The sequence below is a fragment of the Chlorocebus sabaeus genome, chromosome 24 (assembly GCF_047675955.1).
Source record: "Chlorocebus sabaeus isolate Y175 chromosome 24, mChlSab1.0.hap1, whole genome shotgun sequence".
In the NCBI taxonomy this organism is placed as follows: domain Eukaryota; kingdom Metazoa; phylum Chordata; class Mammalia; order Primates; family Cercopithecidae; genus Chlorocebus; species Chlorocebus sabaeus.
This window is the reverse complement of record NC_132927.1, coordinates 31,170,835-31,198,508: the sequence shown is the minus strand read 5'-3', so window position 1 is coordinate 31,198,508 and position 27,674 is coordinate 31,170,835. Positions and strand designations below refer to the sequence as shown.

Here is a 27,674-nt window from a genome sequence, read left to right as displayed (position 1 = left end):
AACTTAAGAGAATGTCTTTTCTCTCTCTCTGAAAGCCTTGTATGAGACAAGAGGCAACAGAGCACATTCCACTCATGAGTTGCCCAGGGAAAGAATGGTATTGCAGTTGAGTACCAACTCACAATCAATAATCTTTCCCCTGAGATGAGTCATAGTGAAGTTTTTGAAATGAACAAAGACACCTGGATGTAGAAACCAAACCAAACCAGCCTCCTTAGTCCAAACATGTATAACCAGTAGCCTCCACAGGGAAGGGTAAAAAGGGAAGAAAGTTCGTATTTCAATTGTTTCCCACTTCTCTGGGTTAGTTTCAAGTTAAATGGCGGATCTCATTTTTTCTTTAGCTAGAGATATTAGCGTGAGATCTTTACCTCAAGAGACATTTAATCTGTACTTCGAAGTCTACTTAAACCATAAGGATGGACATTTACTAAAGAAGGAAAACCAAAGCACTGTGGGCAGATGTGTTAATCCTTTCAGAGCAGAAGCTGGTCTGCTTGGAAGAGAACTTAGTGACAGTCCCTGGTAGGGAGTGCTAACACCAAGACGAGAAGGGGGCTTGATCCATGCATGTGAAAAATGCAAAGAGCAAGAATGCTGGACCATGAGATTTATTCCATACCCTTGACCCAGGAGGTACACTCCTAAGGGAGGTTATGTAGCCAGACCTGGCCAGTCTAGCTGGATGAAAGGAAAGAATGGATGAATACCACAGTGTTTCAGAGAGATATTCACAGCTGTTGGCCGTAAAGAGGAATTCACACTAAATCAAGTTCAACTATAATAACTTTTTATTCTTTTCCCAAGGTGCAACGTGAGGGCAAGACACATTCCATATGGATTTGAAAACTCTTCCAAATTCTACTAAGCTTTCTTGTTGTTCTTCTAAACTGGATGTTTGACTATTAGAAAAATAGCTTTAGATGATGGCACCCCAAAGTGGACCAGCAAGTACTTTAAAACAGCTGCCACTCCTGCCAAAGGGCCTGGGTCATAGAAAAGAAAGATTGTAGAGCCAAGAGGAAGAGTCAGCTCTTTTTCAAAGCACCTCACTTGGTTTTATATCTCATTTCTTTATTTTTATTTTTTGTTTTTTTTATTTGAGATGGAGTCTCGCTCATTCTGTTGCCCCGGCTGGGGTGCAGTGGTGTGATCTTGGCTCACTGCAACCTCTATCTCCTGGGTTCAAGTGATTCTCCAGCTTCAGCCTCCAGAGTAGCTGAGATTACAGGTATGCGCCACCACACCTGACTAATTTTTGTATTTTTAGTAGAGGTGGGGTTTTGCCATGTTGGCCAGGCTGGTCTTGAACTCCTGACCTCAAGCGATCCACCTGCCTCAGCCTTCCAAAGTGTTGGGATTACAGGCGTGAGCCACCACACCCGGCCATATCTCATGTCTTTAAAAGTGTGAGTTATTTTGAAAATTCAAACCAGCACCTGCTCTTAGACATGGAGATCAAATGACAAAGCCTTGGGTTATGAGCCGAGCTGCTTCTTGGGTGCACTCCTAGGAAGACATTTCGAAAAATATCTGGTGGCAGAAGAGTCCTCAGGGTCCTTGCAGCAGTGGCATCTTGCAGCAGGGCTGGGGAGGGACATTTGTATTGAACAAATACTGGCCCGTGACACTTCGGAATGCTAGTGTTTTTGGGTGTGGACATTTTTTCTGTCTGACCTGTCAGCTAAACTGCAAATATACTTTTCCCACAAATAGAATCCTTCATCATCTATAATGTTTCTTCCTTCAAACTTTTTTTTTTTCTATTTAACTTGCTATTGACTTTATACTTGGAATCCCAATCCAGTTCTTGGAAGAAGGGAAGTTCAGTAGGTCAGAGAAGGTGGAAATACATCAGGCCATCAAATAGCCTGTTTTCTGCCTGCACTCCTTGGGCCTATAAAGAAAATCCTGGATATGAGATCTTGTCTGTGTCACTTTTCTGACTGAATTGGCTCTGAAGAGACAGTTCTCACCAATTCTAACGAAAGGACTTGAATAGGCTTAGATATGGTATATTCCTTAACCTTTGCAATATTTTGGCTTTTGTCCTAAAATGGGGATAGGGCATTTATTCAACTTTTCTCTCATTCCTCTTTAAAAACCTGTTATCTTTATTTCTCACCTCAAAATGGCAGCACTCAATGAGCATACCTTGACCTACTTTGGGAGAATGTCAAAAGTGTGCATAAGGGCCTCAAAAAAAAAAAAAAAAAAAAGAAAAAAAAAAAAAAGGAAAGAAAACAAAGTAGAAGGGAGAAGAATATATATCCAAAAACAAGACAGTGGAATCAGCATTCTTCTTTGGGCGAGATCTTTCTCCTGGTGAATGGCCCTTCTCTGGGATCCTCCTTGCTCTTCAAACACAAAGGCCAATGCTTCATCCCCACAGTTATCAACTAGAACCGCAACATAGGCTTTCTTGGAAACTGTCCAGACACTGAACTTCACCTGGAAAGAAGCTAGTTAAAAGCAACGGCTGTCTCAGCCTCCCTTGGTCTTTCAGCTATTTTGATGCCGATTGACAGATGCCAAGCCAGGCTTACCTAGAGCAGGGTTGAGCCTCACTTGCTATGCACCACCTGTGGCTCAGCTGCTTGAACACATAACCATGTAGCATAAACTCAGAAATTAGTTTTGCTAGTGCTCCAAAATTGTGATACAGTCCCCTGAAAACTCTGAAGTAGAAAGAAGACACACATCCCCTTCGCACCCAAGTGACACATGGCTTTAGCTGCCTGTTACACACCTTTGAAGACCCATTTGTATCACCATTAAGACGCATCCCCTCACTCTGGGCACTCAGCGCTGGAACCACCAATGAAACGGGCATGGGATGGAGAGGGCGCAGGCCTAAGCAGGAGGAAGATTCAAGGAATGTGCCAGGGCAGCAGCTTCTTGTCAGCCTCATTCTCAGAGTTGACAAGCTCCATTTTTCAGCCTGGTGCTCCCTTATAACCGGTAGTTGGGCAGTCATGGGCATACTTTCTGTGCCAGGCTTCCATGAAGAGAGGGGAATCAGTACAGGGCTTCCTATGTCAACAGTGATCATTTACAAGGGGAAGATCGGAAACAGCAAAACCTCAGGACTACTCTACTAATACCAGCAAACAGGCTGTTCTCAGAGCCTCCCCTCAGCATGCTAGTCCCCAAAGCATGAGTGGTTACTGTTTCACCATCTAAAATTGTCATTAGTGTGTCTCTGATGCGCATCTTTGCCTAAGGGCTTCCCAGTCCTTGTACAAGTGGAGTTTAAAAATATAGCATGCACGTATCCTCTTTGTACCTATCATAAGTGATTTGGAAATCTATCTCCTGATGAATATCTTTAGAAGAGGATAGACTCACAAGGCAATGGAGGAATTTATTTATGCTGCACAAAAGGTCTTTATCACCTGTATGCAAATCTGTTATCAGGATTAAAACGCTGTTAGAGATTCTCAGTGGTATTTTCATGTCCCTTAAATAGATGCAGAGGAAAGGGTTTAAAGGTTTCTTTGGATATCAAAGAGAAGAGGAGAGAGAAAGGAAGCACTACTGCAATTCTGCACTAAGATATATTTAAAAAGGAAAAGAAAAATCCCGTGGTTTGTTTTTCTGAATTATTGACAGGTCCCTGGCCACAGCAATGAGGTGGAAGGTTGGAGCAGCTCAGTAGCTTTACAAACAGAAGATCCTATCACTGTTAGCTGTGACTCATTTAATGGTCTGCAAGTCACTGCAATGCAAAACAAAACAAAAAAAAGAGTGTTGACTTCTCTTACTCTGGTTCCCATTTGCCAGATTTTGGCAAGAAGCACTGGAAGGGGAATCTGAGCTCTTTCTGCCATGGTCAACCTGGAGTTCTTGAAGGGACAGATCAAATGCATAAGCCTGGGGAAGGGGTGGGGTCCTTCTCTCTTGTTGACTACGTCTCTTTTTTTACCCTCTGGTCTCCAGTAAAGGGAGGGGCTCTGTCCCCAGTGGTTTCTCATTCAGTCACTCACCTTTCATACCACTACCTTCTTCTTGGAATGTGTTACGAGCAGTGGTCTGATCTTCTAAGTGTTCACTCCCACCACTTCCTGAAGAGGCTACACTGCTTTGTGGAGACAGGGGGGCATGATCGGATGGGAGGCACTGGGGTCCTCTAGCTCGTAAGTCCTCATGAGACATCCATCCATGTCCTAGAGGCTGGTTTGGCACATTCATGGGTGGGGTAAGGGACACAGATCGTTTCAAAGGGCTGTGGTGTGCCTGGCCTGAGAGAACTGGAAAAAAAAATAAAATGAAATAGGTTATTCCCCCCCCTTTATCCTGGGACGCCGAAGAACCCACAATACCTCTTAACCCTGAGAGATACCACTAACTGTCTTACAACTCCATCCATGGTCACAGCAGGTTGAATACAGGCCTGGCATGGTCGTTTTCTTCAGGCAGTTTAAAAGGATGCTGTCTGTCCCTCTCAGTGGGTTAGGCTTCTCCAAGGAGGCCAAACCTATAGTGTCCACACATTGATCCTTAACCTTTGTGGGTCTGGATCTGGTTTGGGTTCTAACTCTAGAAATCAGGATTCACAGGAGTGGGCCCATAAATCAGGCAAGGCTCGATAGCCATCTGCCAAAAGCAAAAAGAACACGTGCTGGACAAGTATGTTGCTGTTGTTTTTTAAACAGAAATTCTGACATTACCCATGTTGTTCAGGAGGACATCTTAAAGGGCAGCCAGGCTGGCCATTGTTTGGCATCTTTGCAGGGCTGAACCAGAAGAAGGTAGACTAGTCTTTCCAACCAGGATTCAGGGAACTATGGCCTCTGAAGGGTGGTATGGCTCAGCAGGGGCCCCCGTACTAACATGACCTCAGGGTATGGGGCACTGCAGCTAGCTGTGGGTGAAAGGGCTGCTTCTTCTAGGGCTGATTCTTTCCCTTGGCCTCACAGGTTAATGCCAAACTTTGTATTGCAAACACTTCCAGGTAACAAGGCTTTCATTCAGAAGCCAGTGGGGTCCTCTCAGGAAGCTGGGAATGGTTTTTACCAGCATGTTCAGCCCTTCTGCAGAGTGGACAACATCCGCACAGCCCCCATCTTTAATTTCTTTTCCAGAAAACTAGGAAAAAGCAACATAACTCATATAACTAGCCAAATTAAATTGAAGTCATTCAAGGGAGGGATTTAACAAAAACCAACGCTGAGGGAGTCGATGTTACCCTTGGTTGGTTTTTCTGGGTGTGTAAAGTGACAACTTTACAAAATAAGTCTATTCATAACATTCTCTCAGCACCAGTTCCTGACAGGTCCGGTTTATTTTGACTGCTGCTGTACTAACATGGAATTGAGCCACATGCATTTTTAAACATTTTTCAGGGAAGCCATTAAATTCCATCTCAGGCTCTATCCCCATCAATGAGGCATTTGCTCTCCCAAATTTAGATGAGCACTTCTTTGTGGGTGTTAATCTATGTTTTTCAGTAAGCAGACCAGGCATCTCAATGGTGAGAGGTCCTGCTTTTGGTTAAACTGCGTTTCTGATGGGGCAGTCCTGACATAAAGGCCTGGGCAGATTACTGTGTTCCCTACTTCAAAAGATAAAGACTAGAGTCAAAAGGCTGGATGTTTCCAGAAGTGTGTTTGGGGCAGTAGTGGGCTGGGTAAGCTGCTGCCAGGCAGCTGGCAGTCACCAAGCCTGAGAGTCATGGAGCTCAGGCATCTGTGGTCAGTGTTTCCATTTGGCCTTGTGTGGCCAGAAGGGCAGCCTTGTATGTGAAGTGGGGACAATCGGAAGGGCTAGAAGCTTCTTTACGAATGAAAAGGGAGGACAAAAGAGGGCTGCCGAGTTTAGTATTTGTAACCTGAGAAATTTCCAATTTGGGTAGACTCTATCAAAGGCAAGGAAATATCATCTAACTTAAAAATATGCAAAGGGAACATTGTTTAAAAAATATTGACCCTAACAGGCTTAAATGGCTTGCATTGCTACTAAACAGACTAAGGAAGAAACTATTTAAAAAGGCTCCCTGGAAAATGCATTGCTACCTGGTTGGACCAGAATTAGCAAGAGAAAAAGGTTTGGGGGTAGGGGGGAAGCAGAGAAAGAAAAAAAATAAAACGAAGCAGCAGCAAAAATGAAGAGAGAAGCCAATAGGAAGAAAAGCCAGACATCCAGAAAATCCATTTCATGCCTGTCTAAGTATTTATATAAAATTGGGCAGACTTGTTTAGGGCTTCCCTGAGTGCTGGGACATTCCAGCTTAGACATCTTTGCTTTCTGGTACTTCTGCAACCATTTCAGAGTATCTGGTGGATGCTTTGACTGGTGCCTGCCAGGTGTATCCCAAGTGGAAGTGGGGGTTCCTCCATGTAGCCAGGAGTAGTCAGTCTGAAACCACAGAAACAGGGCTTGCCAAAGAGGAGCACACAGCTCAGAGACAGTGGAACCCTTAGTACCTGGGCTGGCTGGAGGCCATAACTGAATAGGAAACTAATCGCTAACCACGGGAGGTTACTGCTAGGACAGTCCTCATCTTTCGTATGGATGCTGAGAACAATACAATACGTACACTGTAGTTGAATTCCATTATTGCATGGAGCCAATTTGCTTCTTTCCATTTAATCTATTTTTTAATCCATGCTATCTCCTCCACTGAGGGGCATCCTTGGGGAAGCTGTCAGTTATCCAAGGACTTCACTGGCTATTGAGATCAGAGCTAAATGTTTACCTAACTTAATGGACTTACAGGGATTTGTACATAGAAACCCACACCCATTTCTTCACACTTTTCTGAGTTTAACTGCAGTCATAAGGGATATGATATGAACTTGGCCTGTGCCTCTAAGGAAACATCAATTATACCTGAGGTGCCAGGGTCTTTTCCTGATGACTTTCTATAAAGGGCTCATACCCTTTATATCTGAACAAACACTGCTTGGTTCCCACAGCTGCCACCAAATTCAGGAATATCTCCGTAGGAGCCAACGTGCTGTGGTAACCAAGCACAGTGTCTCACACTAAGCTTCTGATTTGCAGACAGGGCCGTGGGTTTAGAGCCAGGCTGAATGCCACACCTCAATCAAAAGTCGTACTGGGTAAATGCCTCTGTTCTCCAAAAAGAACTGAGGCCCGGTGGCAGTACAGGCTTGTCTTCTTGTGGGAAGGAGACTAAAGCAGGTGACAGGTGCCTTGGCAACAGTGCCACTTTGGGGTGAAGACAGATATTCAGGTTTAGGCAATAGTGACCACAAAGCCGATTTTGGTGTTACCTCTTGCACTGGAGCACTTTGTTTGGCATAAAATGGCAGAGGAAATGCTGTCATGGGCAGAAAGAGGCTACAAGAAAATAGGCCATGCAGTTGTGGAATTGATGATGGGGCCAGTGGCAGAGCACCAGTGGTTGTTTCATCCCCAGCCCCTACCCTTTTTTAACTAAGAGATCTCATTTGAACTGACAACATTCGGGCAGATTTTTTTTTTTTTCCTCCTATGAGTAGGGTGGGAAGAGCAGTAAATACAGACTTCTGAGAAGCTTTTCAGCATGGTGCTAGCTGCCCCAGCATGTCTCTAGCCAGAGGCTTCTAGATGTTCTTGTTTGTGGACTGCTGTGCAGCAGACAATGGCTAACGATTCACTCAGACCTCAGCTACCCAGAAGTCCTATTCAAATGCTGCCGAATTAAGTATACCTTAAAAAAAAAAATCTCAACCTAGATTAGAAATTGGCAAGTCCAGCAGAACTGAGGTCCTCAATTTATACTGCATTTGTGACTTTCATAATAGTGCGGGTAGAGGGACAGCATATTTCAGGATGGATTCATTATATTGAAAAGTATACTGAAAATTACTCAGGGGAACAAAATTGTGCCTTCCCTTTTTTTTTTTTTTTTTTTTTTTTTTTTGAGATGGAGTCTTGCTCTGTCCCCCTGGCTAGAGTGCAGTGGCGCAATCTTGGCTCACTGCAAGCTCTGCCTCCCGGGTTCCTGCCATTCTCCTGTCTCAGCCTCCCAAGTAGCTGGGACTACAGGCGCCCACCACTGCACCCGGCTAATTTTTTGTATTTTTTTTTTTTAGTAGAGACGGGGTTTCACCATGGTCTCGATCTCCTGACCTTGTGATCCGCCCGCCTCGGCCTCCCAAAGTGTTGGGATTACAGGCGTGAGCCACCGCGCCCGGCCTGTGCCTTCTTACTCTTAAAACATGGAAACCAAAATGTAATAATTGTATATAGTATGGATCCAAAATTGTTTGTATTTTTAAAAACCTCTATAAAAAATTTTAGGTCTGTAATATACACATATGTATGCCAGTATGCATGCATACATACATCATTAGGACACTGTAATTTTTGAAGCTTTTTAAATTCAAATGAATCAAAAGTAAATAATAAGTATTAACTAAGTCTAGTTGAAATATAAAAACAGCAGTTAAAAGTAATCTTGCTACAGCAGTCGGGCAGTGTGATGGGAGTCCAGAGGGTCTTATAATCTTGTTATAAACTTGGTCATACTATCAGGACCAGTCAACTTTTCTGACCTCATCTAACCTTATGATTTTTCATCTCCTAGCATCTTTAATGAGATCCCTTTCAGCACCTTTGAAGGGGAAAATATGATACCTGGCTCTGCATTCTGTTCATTTAAGTAATTTCTTTAAACCCTGGGATTCAGATTTCTTTCCTATTTCCTTTGACTAACTTTGACTCCATCTCGATTTTATTTATTGAAATAAGAGTCAGAAAAAGATGTTTCAGAATATTTAGTACTCTTTAAGGAAAATTAACTATAACTACCTTTTTCTGCCTTCTAATATGAGAAATAAGGGGGTTTATGGATGGAAGAAAGTTTGGGATACTGGCCTGACTATCTCCTTGGTTCATTGTTAGGTTAAATACATACCTCACTGTCAAGGAGAAAAGTGATCCATATATGCTTTAAAAATTATTTAAAGCATAATTTTAAATAATTTATAATAAATTAAATGATTTAAAAATTATTTAAAGCATGTTTTAAAAATGTTAGGAACATATATTCCTAGCATTTTAGAACCGGAAGTCTTCTGAAAGAATATAATTCAGTAATGCCTAATCTGGGAGCTGTGGGTCCCTGGGCAGTAGAAAGACCCCCAAATCCCTACATACACCAAGTCTTGTTAGTGGATGAAATACTATGTCATGTATGACTTTTCTACATATAGAGAGGTTATTGGAATTAATACAACATAAATTAATGTAACATAATTTAAACATATGCTGAGTACATAGACCTTTTGTCTTTTTAAAAAAAAATCAGATTTGAAATACAATTGTGGTTTAAATGGGGACCCCAATTTTTAAATATTAGTTATTAACTTACACAGTTCATATGTACTCTTGATCTAGCACACTCATTTGACAGAGATGATTTGTTGCTTTATGCTGTCTTTGTTGAGTGAGCCTTCAATGGGCAGTCTGGGTAGCCTCAGGAACTTGTGTGCTGTATTACCTTCAATTGGTCGACTATCTCTTCAAATTCAAGCCAACCATTACTTTCTTTTTTGCTGTCACTATGTGTTTCGAACTATTTCCAGGCTTAGCATTTTGTTTTAGAGTCTAGAAGCTGAAGCTGCTGAAACTGCCAGAAATTTGACTTCCTTTTGAATAAGGGCATTAAATATCCCTACACTCCTAGTATCATTCTCTATACCAAACCAGATTCCCTGGGTTCTCAACCCAAGGTTGGGTTCTGTGCTCTCATCATGCCCTGTGAGTCCAGCCACATAGAGATGATTTGCAACTTTAATCTTTTTTCCTTCTAAACTAGTCTCTCTTCATTTTTAATTCAAGAAGCTGCCTTTCTCATAGAAAAACATACTCTTCATTAAATTTTCAAATTTCTAGATGCTCACATGATAGAATTCAATCTAAATAGTTAGCACAATTAAACCTTATAAAAATAAGTCATTCCAATTTAGGGGTTTTAAAAGGTAGAATGAGGATGCCAAATGTTTGCACATTATTTTAAAGTATCTTATATTCTCCTTGAATTAAGAGGTCCTGGCCAATCCCCTGTGACTCAGGTGATGTATGCTGTGTGTCCACATACTTAGGACAAAGCAGGGCAGAATTTTACTTCTATGTTGCTAATTTTACTCATCTGTTACTTTAACAATATTTTCTAGGCTCATTCCCAAAAGAAATTCAGAAGTATCAGTAGAACCTTCGCTGTAAACAAAAATTTGAGGCTTCACAGCATACAATTCTTAAGTTTTGCTGCAGGAGATGGTTTGATACTTATCAAGTCTAAAGAAGAAAACAGCTCAGCCCACTGCCAGCTACAAAAAGGTGATTGTTTCAAAGGAATTGGGAGGCGTTGGGAGTTTCTGTTCATTTTGTTAGGTTTCAGCCTGCTTCTCAGGGATATTTCAGTTCCCATCCCACAAATTTTTTGGATAACACCAGTTTCAGAGCATCTAAGAACTACTAAAGGCTTTCAATTTTAAAAGAATGCTCTGCTAACACCACTTGTATAAATAATTCCAGGCGTTTGCTTAAAAAAAGCCAACATTTTAAGCAAGGCTCAATGGTGAAATGACATTACACCCTGGATTCCTCTTCTTTAGTTGGTTTTGTGGTGTCACAACCAGTAATCTGAAGCGCTGTGATAGGAATCTTTGGAGAAGAAAAGATTAATAGTACTTCAAGAATACATTGTGAAACATACAAAACCAGAGTATTTGATCAGTGACATCATGCAAAAAAATAAATAAATAACACCAGATTTGTGTAAGTGGGGTAGAAGGGAGAGGAAGAGAGGGGAATATTAATCACTAAGGTTAAAAATAACATGCTCTGTCATCACTGCTTCAGGGAATAGATTAAAAGCCAATCTGAAAGGTTAAAAGCCTCAACTCTGCATGCTTGCTCTCTGCTTCTTGACCAAAGGTTTGAAAAACCAGTGCTTAGAACATCTGGACATCAGAAGACGATTCTCCTAAAAAGACTTTGGACTCCACCTCATTCCAGGGGAAGAAGAGAGAACATGCTACAAAGCAAAGATGTGGTTGGTGGACGGGATGTTCCTGACAAGCCCAAGGAGGAAGCCACACACTTTCTGTGAAAAGAAAGTGTATACTTGCCTATGCAAATCAAACCAAAAGGAGACTCTAGAAGAAGAAAAAGCTGCAAAGAACATCACAACAGGGATGACAAATACACACAGCTAACTTTCTCTTTCCCCCATGACATCTCGTTTTTATACAGCACTGAAATGAAAGTATTCTGATGCAGGGAAAAGCACCTGGGGAGGCATTCTCAGTACCATGAGTCCTTGTCACTGGTGTCAGCTCTTACTACTCTACAGATGGCTCAGTTTTCGGGCAGAGCAAAGATGTATGTTTCTGCCTTCACATTATCACTTAAACATTTGAGATTTTAAGAAATAAATTAGAATGTTTCTGGCAGACTTTTATTACCGCATTAATCTTTGGTACATTTCATCTGTCCTCTTTTGTCAGCTTCTATAATGGCAAAACTGGGTGTCATCCAGTAGAAAATCTATTTTAGATAACGGCTGTTTGACTTTACATTGTCATTATTTATGAAATACCTTAGATAAGAACCCAATATGTATATACTTTAAATAGAAATCAGTAAATTTCACTCACACTTAACTTCAAATCAAGCAATCCTAAAAGGACACTACCTCAATCCTTACATTCCATCCTATCAAAACCAATGACAACTTTCATCATCTATGAAAGCAATTTTACACCTTTGAAGCAGATGTGTAGGCTAATTCAAGAAACGATGGGATCAACTCAGCTATTTTGAAGTTTCCTTCATACGGGTTAACTTCTACTTTTCTGTACTGCTTCTTTTTGTATCTACCATTATACTAAACCCTTAAGTTTGTCCATGAATTTCTATTCACATAAAATGAAGAGATTTCTAGAAATGAGTTTAGAAAGAACTGTAGAATTTTATTATTTCACCAAGTAGGGAAAATAGAGTTAAGCAAGTGGCCAGGAGTGAATTTAAGCAGGTATTTCTTTTTTAATGTTCCCATGTATCTGTAAAAATGCTCCAGTCACTATGTGTAGAGAAACGAGATAGAAGAGAAACTCAGGAAGCTAGATGTTTGATGACAAAAACTTGCCTCCTACCCTTTTCTCAAAAGATAACTCTCAAATTGTAAGTGCTGTTTCATCAGCTCACATGCCTATGCAGAAGGTGCTTCTGAGGTTTATGCAATACAGCACCCATCCCGCGCTTAACAGCACCACCCAGACTGCTACTGAGTGTGGGAATCAGCAAGACCATCCAAGTTTGGAACTTCAAATAGCCAGGATTTCATGACTGAGCCAGCAAGAGCCTCTCAGAGCATCAGTCCCAAGGAGATGGCCAGAGTTGCTGAACACATCATCAGGGTGTCCTTTTTCACCTTGTTACCACCAGCACTTGTCAAGAAGAGCAGTGAGTAAATTGCTTGAATGGAGGTACCAAAGGATATTTTAAAACTGTGTCTACTAACTCCTGTCTTGAGCTGAACCACAGGCCAGGTCTTCCTTCACGGCCGCTGAAGCTTAAAGGCTCACAGGTAACATGGAACAGTGGCTGTCACTGATCAGGTAAGGACAGGCATCATCAGAGGATGCCTAAATCCTATGGCCAGCAGGGCCTTGCAGCCACATGCATGACCAGGATTTCTGAGTATGAAACCCTAAAGTCTGCCTTGATCAAACAGCATTTTTTTCTTTTCTTTCTAGTTTTAGGAGAAGGGCTGTAAATAATTAAAAATGTATTATGTAGCCCTGACTAATTCTTAACTTAGGTCCTTGATAAAAGGAGAACAGCAGATTCTCAGCATGGCAGCGAGCAGGGCAATTTACTGATTAGGGAATTGGTTCTTGTTTTCATTAAAGCATTCAATCTACATGTCAAATGCAACAATACACATAAATGACCATTCAAAAAAAACACACAATTTGAGTTTACACTACTAATTAGATGATTTTTTTTTGTTGTTAATTAGGAGAAATTGGATGGTTTAGGCTCTCCTGGCTCCTTAATTATATTTGATTGAATCGCCATGTGATTCAGACAAGCTCTGGAGGCTCCACAACACCCCAATTCCCACTTTCACTTCACCTTCAGCCTCTTACCAAATTCTAAATCATCACAACCTTACCCTGTGGGTGTTGGAACATGGTGAGATTGGTACTGTGTTTGTAAAATTGATTTACTGTGGTCTGTAATTACACATAACGATTTGAATTTTTGACTTGGCACTGCATTTTTCATTTAAACCGTACCGTTCTTCTCTGCCCCAGAGAAACAGCATTTACGTAATTGCTCTCAACTCATCTACTTGGGTATTATAAATCAGTCGTGCAATAAAAGACTTCCAGAGACACAGCAAGCTCGAGGTTCCTCACATAATTCAGCACCCAGGACTGTTCCAGCTTAAGGACAGGAATTGAACAGCATTCATTTCTTATTGGATACGAAATTGAGAGGGTTGTCTGGAGCTACAGACCCCGGCAGCAAAAAGAACAGGCTGTGAGGGCAATCAGGAGGGCTGGGCTGAGCCCAGATGCCAGCTCAGATCCAGAGGTTGGGCTCTCTTTGCTCTTGTTTACTGCTGGTTCCCCCTCACCTGTTATACAAACTAGGTGGGGGGTGTGTGTGTGTGTGTATGTGTGTGCATGTTCATCTACATGTCTATATACCATTGACCTTTATTATTCATGGATTCTATATTTGTAAACTCACATATTGCTAAAATTCATTTGCAACCCAAATCAAAACTAGTAGCCTTTTCAGGGTCATACACAGACACAAATACAGCAGCCAAAAATCCGAGTCTCCCCACACACTTGCTTCCAGCTGAGGTGGAGCAAAGTGAAGCGCTGCTTTCTTGTTTCAGCTCTCTACTATAAACAAGTGTCCTTTTGTGGTCTATTTAGTGCCATATTTTTCACATTGTTGTGCTTTCTGTTGACAATTTCAGTATAAAATGGCCCCAAGGCTGGGCATGGTGGCTCACACCTGTAATCCCAGCGCTTTGGGAGGCTGAGGTAGGTGGATCACCTGAGGTCAGGAGTTTGAGACCAGCCTGGCCAACATGGTGAAACCCTGTCTCTACTAAAAATACAAAAAATTAGCTGGGCATGGTGGCAGGCACTTGTAATCCCAGCTACACGGGAGGCTGAGGCAAGAGAATCACTTGAACCCAGGAGGCAGAGGTTGCAGTGAACCGAGATTGTGCCATTGCACTCCAGCCTGGGTGACAAGAGCAAAACTCCGTCAAAAAAAAAAAAAAAATGACCCCCCAAGCATGGTGCTGCAGGGATGCCTAGTGTTCCTGAGAGCAAGAAAAGAGGGCTGTTGGGGCCAGGCGTGGTGGATCACACCTGTAATCCCGGCACTTTGGGAGGCCGAGGCAGGTGGATCACCTGAGATCAGGAGTTGGAGACCTGCCTGGCTAACATGGGGAAACCCCGTCTCTACTAAAAATACAAAAATTAGCCAGGCGTGGTGTTGCATGTCTGTAGTCTCAGCTACTCGCGAGGCTGAGGCAGGAGAATTGCTTGAGCCCAGGAGACAGAGGTTGTAGTGAGCCGAGACTGTGCCACAGTATTCCAGCCTGTGCAACAGAGTGAGACTCCATCTCAAGACAAAAAAAAAAAAAAAAAAAAAAGGAAAAAAAGGCTGTTATGATAAGCTTCATTTAGGTATGAATTATAGTGTTCTTGGTTGTGAGTTCATTAATCAATAATATACATGAAATAAACAATCTTTAAACAGAAACACACATAAAACAACATTATGTACTGATAAGTTGACAAAAATATTGCAACCAAAGGCTTGAAGGAACCCAGCTCTGTTTTTCCCCTAGGAGCAATCATTCAATATTCAATAATTCAGTGTTCACAGCAACTTTATAGAATGCAATTACCCTGAATGAGTAACAGACTATTTGTACACATAAATACAAACTCTTCACTTTACCTTCCATCTTGTGACCCACCACATTTTTCTCCTAGACTGGTGGTTCTCAACCTTGGCTGTACATTTCAACTTCCTTTGGGCCTTTTAAAAAAAAAAAGCCCCGATGCCCAGGCCTCATTCCAGAATAAGTCACTGAGAATCCCTGCAGCAGGGTCAGAGCATTTGTACTTTTAGATGCACAAGATTGTGCTTGGTGGCTTTAGTGGATAGCCAGGGTCAAGAACCACTGCACTGGGCTGCCTTCCTGCCTCAGTACTTTCCCCCAAACTTTGTCCCACATCTTGGACAGTCCAAACCTCCTCATATTGGCTGGTGCTTCTGCCTGGTCTTAATAAGATGCCTCAAAAGAATGGGCATCTTGTTTTGTTTTCATGGAGCTTTTAAAAGACAAAATTCATATCCTCACTTTTCCCTCAATGATTATCTTATTTGCTTTGGATTCCCATGCAAAATTCTGCTCAGGTTCTTTAGCTCAGGGTTTATCATTCTTGCCCTGCTCTCTAGATAAAGTAAATGATATTTTGAATCAGTGTTCCAATCCAAATGATAGCTGGGCAGGAATGCCTAAAGACTCCCTAGACAAATATTTTGACTCCTGGGCAATAGTGCTTGCCTCTTGTGGTCATTTTCACCCTTGTAAGTAGGAAAGAGAGGGTCAGGGGTCAGCCTCAGGCCCCGTTTGAATGTGAATCAGCTACAGAAAGCTCCAGGCACATTTTCTCTTAGTCTGGAAATTCAGCTGGTGAGAGCATAACCAACTCACAAATAGTAAAAAATTACATTCTAGATCCATGGACCAGTAGCATTGGCATCACCTGGGATCTTGTTAGAAGGGTTGACTCTTGGGCTTCACCCCAGACCTCCTGAACCAGGATCTGCATTTTAACAAGACCTCAGGAGATTTGTGTGTACATTCAAGGTTAAGATGCACTAACTACATATGCAGCTCTTGCTGGCTGATACTTGTTCTGTTGATGTTGGGGTAGGCATCAACCAAAACAAAAACGGACTGCTGAAGGGAGAAGAATTTGGGATTTGAGGTGGAAGTCATGTGACCCTTCTGTACTTCCGTACCTAAAGTTTTCTCCATTAGTAGATAACAAAGGCTACATTATGTGATTATTGGAAAAAAATCTAATCATTTAATGCACATTAAAATGTTTTGCATATTGTAAAGTGCTCTAGAAATATTAGTTGTTAGCTGTTAGAGTAAGAATATCTTGGTATAAACCAACACTGCTAATGGAAAAAGCATCTCAAAGTACTAGCTAATCTAATGACATTCATGTAGCATTTTCAGCCCATTACATGTGGCATGAAAAAAATATCTCTGATTACTTGATAGTGTTTCACAGATTTACAAGAGGTAATTCTCCATCATGGTCTGTCATACTGAAGAGAAAGTCACCTCGCTCTTTCAAAATCTTTACCTATACCGACAAACTTCTGCTTTTCCTGGTAAGAATCTTTTTCCTTTCATTCAGATTCAACTTGGTTTTTCCTTTCCTCTCACACATTTTAAGTGTCCACATTTCATGTGTATTTTATGGAGGGTCAGGGGATGTGAATCACCTCCTTTTCCACTAAATTTCAGTGCCCAGAACTCTTCATGAGAGCTTGTCTTTGTCCTGACGTTTGTAAGCAATACAGATTGACTGAAATCCTTATTAAAGATTCTAAGTACCTCCATTATATTAAGAAATTCAGGCTGAGAACCTATTATGTAGCTGGGTGACATTGGGTTCCTCATATGCAAAGCAAGAGGCTGGAGCAGATGAATTCATTCATTCATCAGATATTTGTGGAGTGCCCACCATGTGACATGCCCTAAAAGCTGAGGGCACAATGTTGAAAAAGGCATTACAGCCCAGTAGATGGTCTCTCAGCCCCTCCCAGAGCCAGTCTCCTGTGATACTGTTAGCCTATTTATGCACTGCAGTTCTCTCTCATACCCCAGCTCATTTGGATGAGATATTATTGTCCCCACATTATTTCTCCATATTTTAAAGTCTGCCTTATGATACCAATGGAACAGCCAGCTAGGGTGTCAGGGTAAAGGAGCTAGCTGTTCATAAGGGCTGGATTCTGGAGAAGGGAATGCACCAAATTATACCATTCTTCCCTGTTCCCAGCTCTCCTAATGCTCTTGTTTTTCCTGTATATTTAGGCTCTCATGGAAGGGTAACTGAATGAATGAACTCTCTTTTTGCTGTTTCCTCCTTACGTGCCCTGGGCTGGGGATACTGTACTGCTATTTTCCCAAATGCAACCCAAAGACCCACCCGTGAGGCCCACTGTTCCCAGTCCTTTGGCCTCCAAAGAAGAGGCCGCAGGAGAATGCACACAATAGCATCAGCTACCATTTGCCAATACCGACTATGTATCAGCTTCTTGGCTAAATGTGTATACACGTTGTTCCATTTAATCTTCATTTAATGCTCTCTGAAGCAGATCCTATCATTACCCTCCTCCCACCCCCATTTCACAGATAGCAAGCTGAGGTGCAGAGAGGATAGCTGACTTGTCAAAGCTCAGATAGCTGAGCAGTGGAAAGACCCAGAGTTCAAAATCCAGGGTTCTCTCACTTGCAAGCCTGTGTTCTTAGCCTGACACTGTGCTGCTTCTCATGGCAGAAAGAACTCTGGGCTTAGCTACTGACCCTGACTCTGAACAATCGATATTCAAAACCCTGAACAAGTCCACTAGGTTTTCAGGGCCTCAGTATGCTCACCTGGAAAATAATTATGATAATGGTAATACCTTATTCCATCTACCTCCTGGGGTTGCTGTGGGGGTCCTATGAATGGATGCGTCTTCCTTCCTTCCTTCCTTCCTTCCTTCCTTCCTTCCTTCCTTCCTTCCTTCCTTCCTTCCTTCCTCCCTTCCTCCCTCCCTCCCTCCCTCCCTCCCTTCCTTCCCTTCCTTTCCTTCCTTCCCTTCCTTCCTTTCCATCCATCCATCCATCCAATATTTGCTGAGTACTGCCTGGTGTTGGGCATATACTAAGCACTAGGAAGGATGATAATGAAGGCCAACTAAGATGATGTATGGGAAGATGTTTTTTGGAATGAAAAAATGATAATTGTTATCTTCCTGGAGAGTTAAGTTAACCTCATTCACTCATGCAACAAACAGTGAGCATCTCTCTGCATAGATACTGTACTAGTCACTAGGGATACTGATGCCAAAAAGAGTATTAATAAAAAACAAGGCTGCACAGATGCAAACAGTATTTTCTATCATTTATTAAGCCATCACCTTCTATCATTCAGAAACATGCAGCAGCTAGAAGCCACAGGCAGTGTTAATATTCTAAGTAACATGAAGGTGAAGAATTGCTGGAGGATGTAAAAATTTTAAGTGATTTCAATTTCAATTAATTTGCCACAGTATCTCTAGGACTAATGAGAGTTTCTGAGGAGCTGGTAATGCACCAAGACCAAGATGCCTCTCTGAATTCTCCATTTTAGAGGGACAGTATCAGGGGATCTATAAGAAAGTCAAAAAAACCGTTCTTGCTTCTGTGGTAAACATATTGTTTCCCTGTCTGCAAGTTGGCTATTCCATGCAGTCATTTACAATTCATGGCTCTGAGCAGCATAAAGATTCCCTATAACTGAATTAGAAATCACCTGTCCAACCACATGGAAAGCATCTCTTTTTCATTTGGACTTTCCCCAAATGGTGCACAAAGCTTATGGTTCTGCTCTTCTGTGGGTGTTCTGAGGGCAGGGTAGGCAAGCATCTACACAAAAAATCAAACCAGAATCTTTTAAATTCAAATTAAATGCTGGAGGAGCAGCAGACCTAAGAGAAACACCTAGATGGGTTTTTTCCCTCTTTAAAAATATAAGATAACCATAATGTCTCCCTGAACGAAAAGCTGTGCTTCAAGAATGGTTCTCCCAGAAATGAACACTGACTCACAAGGTGCCAGATGGGGTCGGTACAGAGCTTTTCATTCCTGAGTCAGGCTCTCAAGGTAATTGGCAGAGAGCAATGCCAACATTTTATTGAAAGTAGAAGTTGTTGCTATTGTGTATGTGTCCAATAGAGTTGGCCCTGAGGGAATTTAAATGATGGTGCTACATTTCTTGATCCCTTCCTCCAAGAACATTATTTTCAGAAGACTGGAAGGTATAAGTAACACTGCAATTTGTCTCCCTCATGTATTTACCCCTGAATTAACTCAAAATCCCAGAACTTTAAAACAGGAAGAAACATTAAATATATGATTAGATGAATATCATCTAATCCACTCCCCTTGCAGTTAAGGAATCAAAGACCTAGAGAAATATGGCAATTGCCCAAGATCACTCAACAAAGTTGATGTTGACGCTAAGACTTAGAACCCTAATGTTTTCGGTCTTCATCTTTCGTAGCACATCAATGGTCATTAGTTTTCATATCAATATCTTTTTGACAAAGAAGGGTAAAAAAATAAAGTCGGTGATCTAAAGCAGATAATTCCTTATTTAACACCAGAGCTATACATTGCAGGACCCAAATGTTGAGGCCTATAGATTTGTACAACAGCTTGAACAGCATAAAGACAGCAGGAAGCAGGACATCAAATAAACAATTGTATGCCAGTGGGGTTGTTCCAGAACCAGAGCTGTCACATCTTCACTCTGGGCTGGGATTTTCCAGGTCTGGGCACTCTGAATACCTATCTTCTCATATTAGCTGTCCACCACATGAGACATATTATGGGACCTTCTCATTTTTGCCTAACTGGTGAGAGGGACTGCCACCGTTGATGTGAAGTATTGTTTGTGGACTGGAAAAAGCAACATCTTCTTCAGCCAAAGCTGAAGTCACCATGGAAGACTTATTTCCCCATTAATACTTAATCTTTTTAATCAGTTTAGGTTGTATTTATTTGTGTGATTTTTATTATGAAAATACATTTATGCAGAGGTTTACAAATGGGATATTTATATGTAGACTGCTAGAAGCCATCATTTATCTACAAAATTCTATAATAAACTGTCCAATTTGTCATTTAAAAAGACTGGGCATTTTCACAAGGATGTCACTATTTCTAAGACCTAGGCCCTAGAGATAGTTATTTATTATTTGCTGGCACTTTACAACTAAGCACAACAGTAGAATCTCTTACTTTAGAGCCTGAAAAAAGTGACAGGCTAAAGGTACCATTGCCAATGAGAAGAACTGAACTCTAGATCTAATCTTCTTCCATGTGGAAATGTGATCTTTGGGCAGCCCCTTACCTTCCAAATGCAGCCTTCATTTAACTATCAGAAATAGGCAACATCCTATTGATAATGAGAGTTATGGGGGAAGGTTACTATCAAGAAAAGTAAGAGCTTAAAGAGGAAGCTCTTGAGAGGTAAAGGCATTTCAAACACTCCCCAGTAAAGATTTCTATTTAAGAGAGACAGGTTTATCCCTATTTAAAATAAATGGCTCTGAGTAGCATAAAGTTTGGTTTCATTATCTAATCCTCAAAATTGAAATAATTATGGATAAGATAGTTATTATTTATTGGGGTGTAGGGACTACACAAAGGGATCTAAATACATGCCATTCATTGATGTGCACATTCACTCATTTATTCATTCAAGAAGGATTTATTGAAAATCTACCATATACCAGCCAGAGTTTTAGACAATGGAATGCTGTGGTGAACAAGACCAGGTTCCCGACCTCTTAGAATTTATATTCTAGTGGGGGAGATAGATAATAAACAAGTAGACAATTAAAATAGCCTATTTATGCGAATGTTATCTCTGTTCCTTCTGAAAACTCACAAAAATGACAGCAAAGGCACAAGCTCAGGAGGACAAAGAATGCAGGAGAGAAGATAGGAAATGATAAGGTTATCAGATCACTTGAAGTCAACAAAGTGTTGTAAGCTGGGAGACTGAAGGACATGAGGGAACTGACTCAGAAGACCTGAGAAAGGTGGTGTGTATGCCCACAGCAAGGGAAAGCATGGCAGTTTATGTGGTAGAACTTCCAAGAAGCCCAGGACTTGGAGAGCAGGTACCTCTGAAGGCAGGGGTACAGGGAGGGACTGGAAAATGGTGGTTTAGGGAACCTGGTGCTAAGCCATTCATAGACAACCTGTTTTTGCTTGGGTTTCAAGTGCAGGCAAAAAAAATTGGTTTGTTAGAATTTATGTTTAAGGTACAGAGAGACCCTCAGATTCTCCCTTCTACCCTGCTCAGCAAGGCAACTGTCATCTTAGCACCTTACTCCTAACAGGCCCTAGGACCCTCACAGTAAGGCTTATATCCCTCAGGAGGAGGCTGGTAATGGGTTTCTTTAATGGTAATGGACTAGTCCATGAGAAAAGAATTGCAGATAGTGATATATGTGAGTTTCATAAAAACAGGCAGGTTAGGTTCCTATCTGATCTCTCTTGGTGAAATCTACACACACAAGGTTCTAGTCCCTTCCTCTTAAATAAAAGGAAAGCCAAGAATCAACAGATAACTGAGGATTGCTTCTCACTTGAGAAAGAGTCCAAAACAAAATGAGATAACAGAAGAGAAAAAACTCCAAGAAACACAGACAATATTGGGAGCAGAAGAGAACTCCAAAAATCAAATGTGATATCTTCAGAGACATTAGAAAAGATTTGGCAGCCATGAAACAAGAACAGAATGCAATACAAAAAGGAACCTTAAAAAGACAAAAAAGAACTCTTGGAATTTGAAAATATGATAGCAGAGATTTAAAGTTACATAGTGTTTTAAAGATCAAGTTATATGAATCACCTAGAGAGTAGAATAGAAAGATTAAAAGTAGAACAAAATCGACAGGAGAAGAAACATTAAGGAGATTAGAAGATTAATAGAGAAGAGCTATTATCTAATTTGAAATTCTTTAAAGAGCAAGGAAGAAAATTAATGAGAGGAAATTATTTTGAAAATTCAAGAAAATTTTCTAGAGCTGAAGAAGCAAATATTTTAGACTAGGAGAGCTAGACTGAGGGTAACTGACACAGATGGGAGTAGGAGAATAGAAGGATGTCTTCAAGAAAAAGATTGTATGTAGACCCAGAGAGGACTTTCACAACCACTTGTGGGTGGCATTTAGTACTCCTTTTTAATTTGAGGAAATCAAGGCCAAGAGAGGTTAAGGTATTTCTCCAAGGTCACACAGGTAGTAATCAGTGGAACTGGGACTCAAACCCAGGTCAGTCTCATGCCAACATGTGCGCTCTGAACCACAACTTGATATTGCTCAAGACCTTTCTGGACTCTGATTCTGCCGTTCAGTATACTAGCAACCCTGCCAGATATGTGTCATCAACACATGTTCTGGAATGAAACAGTGTGTCACAAAGAAGGGAATGTTGAGAAATAAGGGGTCATTTGTCCTAATTCTCCCTTCAATCCTAGAAACCAGGCCACCCCCATTGCTAGATTTGGGAGTTGTGGATCAGAGCTGGAACAATTTGGGAGTCAGACTCAACTTTGAATGCTAGGACTTGAAGAAAAGCAAACTTCTCCAGCACCAAAGGAAGCCTTCAAGTCTACTCTGCCATGGGCTTAGGGCTATGATTCCCAGTGGGACCCTCATGACCATCATGGACCCATTTTACATTCATTGTATAGACTTGGCAGTGGGGTCTACTCCAATTGTGTAGACTTGGCAGTGGGGTTAAGTTGAAGATAAATCTGGATGTCAAGCAGGTTTCTTTTCCTCTAGAGTTCTGACAGCCCAGCCAAAGCCCCATTCAAATCCTTGTCAGTCTGGAGGATTCCAAGAGGCTGAGTCTAAGCTGACTGTTCTAAAAGAAGGAAGTGGAATGGGAAAAGGTGTTCCTTTGAACCCTTCTTTCCCAAAGTCAGGATTCTTTTTTTTTTTTTTTTTTTTTTTTTTGAGATGGAGTTTTGCTCTGTCACCCAGGCTGGAGTGCAATGGTGCGATCTCAGCTCACTGCAACCTCTGCCTCCCGGGTTCAAGCGATTCTCCTGCTCAACTTTCCAAGTAGCTAGGATTACAGGTATCCACCATACGCCCAGCTGATTTTTGTAGTTTTAGTAGAGATGGGGTTTCACCATGTTGGCCAGGCTGGTCTCAAACTTGCGACCTCAGGTGGTCCACCTGCCTCAGCCTCCCAAAGTGCTGAGATTACAGGCGTGAGCCACAGTTCCTGGCCCAAGGTCAGGATTCTTAAGGGAACTCTCCAGGACATGCTTCGTTTCTCTCAGTCTGTGTCATTTAGGGTGGGAGTATGGTCTCACAGGGTTAACATCTCTGGAAGTAAACCATTTACCCAATATGATGTAGTGGAGTTAAAAACAAAACAAAACAAAACAAAACAAAACAAAAAAACAACTAGCCTGCAGGCAAAAGCAATCTGGGTCAAAGAGTTTCAGCAGGCCTTTTACTAAGAGTCACACTATTTTGAGAGTCCAACTCTTGAGTGTATAAAGCTTCTTGCTCCTAAGCCATTGCTGGAGCAGCCAAAAACACAAAGCCCTGGTTAAGGAGAGGAACATATCCTTTCTTTCATGGCCACTCTGTGGCTCTTGTTCCAGTAGTGAAGCCTCAAGAAGTAAACATGAAATCCTTTCCTTGCTCTGTTCTTTAAGAAAAAGCATTCATTCCTTGTGTTGACCTTTCTAAAAAGTTTGTTTATGCAACTGCAAAATAATGGAAGGCAGCTCACACGCAGACATGCAGTCGTGAATGGGGAGATGGTCACGAGCGTGACCCCAGCTCTATCCCAGTTGAGTGCTTAAAGAGCTTTTCTCTGGACAACTGCTTCTCTAGCACCCCATAATTAGCCTGGCCTCTGAATTGCATATAGATTGAATAGCTGGGGGAAGAGGAGCAAGAGAATAGCTCTAGAGGCAAATAAAAATTATGCAGCTGTCTCTAGCGAGAGAGAGAGAGAGAGAGAGAGAGAGAGAGAGAGAGAGAGAGAATCACCAACAGAAAATTGGGAAAGAACTGTGACCATACACAGTTTTAAATTTTCTTTCACAAATAACATAGATTGAAAAAAAAAAAAAAAAAAAAAAAAACTTCAAGCAACACATTTGCTTGCAAGACATCTCCTTTTTTTGAGTATTGACCATACTCATTCCTGAACAACAGTGAGGTCTGCAAAGATGCTTACCTTGAATTTAGGATCTGCAGTTCAGATCTACTTTCAGGGACTGCCTAGCCTCAATTACATTGTCAGTCTCACACCCAAAGTAGAGACACTCTTGGGCATCGAGGACTCTCAGACTTTGAAATTTAGCACACAATATTTTGAGATTCCAGGTGAATTTGGAGCTACATTGCCAAAAGTAAACAAATCTATAAATGTGGTCATTTTTACCCAAAGATGCCATTATGGACTTTCAGATTAATACTTGTATGCAACAATGTGTTGGGGTATTAACATTATGCTGCTAAATCAAGCAGAATAAATAACAACATTGTAGGCATGAAATAATTTCTTTTCTTTCTTTTTTTTTTTTTAGAGACAGGGTCTTGCTCTGTAGCCCAGGCTGGAGTGCAGTGGTGCAATCATAGCTCACTGCAGCTCAAATTCCTGAACTCAAGAGATCCTCCTGCCTCAGCCTCCCAAGTAGCTGGGACCACAGGTGTAAGCCACCATACCTGGCTAATGTCTTATTTTTTTTGTAGAGATAGGGGTCTAGCTATGTTGCCCAGGCTGGTCTTGAACTCCTGGACAGGCAATCCTCCCTGCTTGGCCTCCCAAAATGTTGAGATGACAGGTGTGAGCCATTGCCAAAATAATTTCTTGAATAACGATGAATATATGTGAACAATATCCTTTCTCACAATGTAGCTCTCTAAGGCCTCATGACTACACCCAAATTCTCCCAACTTTGCAAGCATGCTGCAATCTTGAGAATTCTCCCAATACATGCATTGGATGTAGACCCAGGTCAAATCCTCATGTCAATGTCTCTCCTCAGCAAGTTCTCTAACTCCTGATGTATTTGGGAAGCCTACATCCTCTGCATTTAGAAGCACCACTGAGAGGGGCATTGTAGTTGCCACCTGTCCTGCCCCCAACTTCATATAAATGTGACTTGTTAAAAACAACAAAAGCCACTTAAATAATCCCAACATACAATCAAAGAAGAAGAAAACATACTTAATACTTAATAATCCCCACATACAATCAGAGAAGACTGTTAGACACACAGACAAAAAAATCATCTATAGAAATCCTTTCAGTATTTATTGTTTTAAATACTTTATATTCACTTTGTTAGAGATTCTCAGGAACTGAGGACCTTACCCCCATTTAAGAGTTCCTGCAAATGAAGATTAGCAAGCAACTAAGAAAATTCATATTCTGAATCACAGTTTTACTCAATGGGAAAATAATTTGATTTAAAAAAAGGTTGTTTCAACAACTTTTTGGAAATATATACACTGTGCAAAATGAGACATCTCTGTAATATATGTTTTGTCTCCTATGTTTCACCTGGATACTAACAAGAGATAAGGAGAGTATATTCAGTTTCTTAATACTACTTACCCTCTCGTCAGCCCTTGTCTTCTGAGAAAGTTTAATTTCTAGGCTCTGTAGGACAGCGTTGGGTGCTTTACCTATTGATTGATGCTGGCCTCTCAAGAAACTGGAGCTGAGGAATATATGTCTGACTTTGTTTTGACTTGGGTTTAGCAAAAGTTGTTTGTTTTTTTTAACCGAAAATGGGTAGTTTTTGAGACAGGGCAAAAGCTGAGTGTCCCCGCTTCCACTGTGAAAATATTTGATTTAGTGGTACTTGAATAAGACCAGTAACATGCTAAATATTTATCAGATCTCTTAAAACAAAGAGCCTTCAAAGAGTCCACTTTTCTTATAAAAGAATCCATCTTGATGAAACTACAATCATCAAGCAAGAATGGCTTTAAAGTGGCCTGTGATTCAGGTGCCAAGCAACAGAACTTGGTGGTCCTCTGATTTTTTTTTTTTCTTTAAGATAAGAAAGGATAAAGAATCCACATTTATAATTGTAGCATGCTCTGAACTTTCTTCATCACCATGACCTTAAACAGTATTATTTTTGCCAATTTTCTTTTCTTTCTCTATGGCAGAGACTAAGGAACTCATGATACTGTGTTTCCTATTAATAAACTCTAATACATTTCTAAATTATCAGATCACTCCTTATTTAGCATTATTATTCCAGGCTGAATCATCCTGTTTTTTTATTTTAGGCTATCCTCTTTTTCCCCTCTTTCTTCACTAACATCTTCATATATTTCTCATTTTATATATTTTTAATAGGCTATACATGACATTAATATGGTGCTTACTTCAAACAGTAGGATGAGAAATAATTCCCCCACCCACCCCTGTCCACCAGACTTCCCTTCACACTCCAGGGAACAGTTACTGATTTTTTTCACACTCCTTTTTAAAATTAGGGGGACCAAAACCACATTAGATTTTTCAGGTAGTATGTAGTTAATGCTGAATATAGCGGGAGGCTGTCTTCCTGGCTTTGACGCATCCCACTTCTCCTAGACATTTCATCCTCCTCCCTCACCCACCCCAAAATGAGTGTTATAGACTCATCAGCAGCACTTTCTGAGTTGAAGATTCTTCTACTTTGGAAGCAAAGAATAAAAGTGCTAAGAAGGATCCTTAGGGGTCATCCAACCCCACACCTTCATAAAGAAGTGAGAATCCCTGTGAGTTTAAGATCACACACTGAGTTGGAAGTGAATTCACTATGGCACATTTTTTTTTTTTCTTTCAAACACTCTGCCCTCTTGGGACTGGCCACACTTCCCTGGCCTGAATGTGGGTGCACAGCCTCATTTATTCCTATTAAATCCTATTCTGTTACTTAAGGATAATTTTTTAAAGTGTGAATAACATTCTTATCATTATTACTAATTTAAAAAATTATTCCTGTTCATAAGGGATCCCAAAGAAGCACAATTTTACCTTACTCTTTATTCTTTTAAAACCTGGTCCACTTTAAAGTATTTAGTAATATATATCACTAGAACAATCCTTAAGGGAATAATGGTATTTGCGGAAGGCTGGCTCTTTGTAGAACAGATTCAAAGTATCTTGATTTCAATTTAGCATAATGGGATAGCTTTGTCATAGGGCTTCCCCAGGGATCCTATTCCATCACAGTTTACTGCAGAGGCTGGGCTGGTGGAAGAAGCACTTACTATTACCAGCAGTAATAACAACAACAATAAGGGCTATCTTACTGGCAAGTGCTTCACACACATTTCTCATGTAATCCTCACAACCACCCTTACAGGCTCTCTTAACTCATCTTCACTTAACCAACTTGCTGGACCAACCACTACTCTCCATTCCCTCTAAACTACTTATTGATGCTACTGCTCACTGACTCCCCTAGCACTTTAATTTACTTGTGCCCTTCTGCTCCCACCAGCTGACTTGTAGGTGCACCAAGGGTCAAACAGGTTGTTCCCAAGCCTGTTTATGTCAGATGTGCTTATTGTAAATATGTAATTTTAAAACACATCACAGAAACAATGACACACAAGTTATAAAGTTAACTGCAATAAAACTTAAATGCTCTAGAAATATCTGTTATTTTTGCTTAAAAATCTACTGTTGAATTCAGTGTGAGAAAACTATAAGCTAAATTGTAAAAAGAAAAACTAGAATCTAGAGAGAGTCTATGCTCTGATGTTTTTGCAAATGCCTTTAGATTCCAGCTCCATTTTAAAGAAATCAAAGACAATAACATATTAAGGGTGTGATT

At 40.9% G+C, this 27,674-nt stretch overlaps 1 protein-coding gene across 4 annotated transcripts in view; it reads right to left on the bottom strand.

Annotated features, from left to right (window-relative positions):
* Nucleotides 1–27,674, bottom strand: part of SAMD4A (sterile alpha motif domain containing 4A) — a 227,596-nt gene that overhangs the window by 50,882 nt on the left and 149,040 nt on the right. For 3 of the 4 annotated variants that reach the window (XM_007986735.3, XM_037983999.2, XM_037984000.2), the window contains one exon: nt 3,987–4,250. The exons of the other annotated variant lie outside the window; for it this stretch is intronic. In XM_007986735.3, the coding sequence (XP_007984926.1) occupies nt 3,987–4,250 (264 nt within the window). The remainder of the gene's footprint in view (nt 1–3,986; nt 4,251–27,674) is intronic. 4 annotated transcript variants of the gene reach the window in all.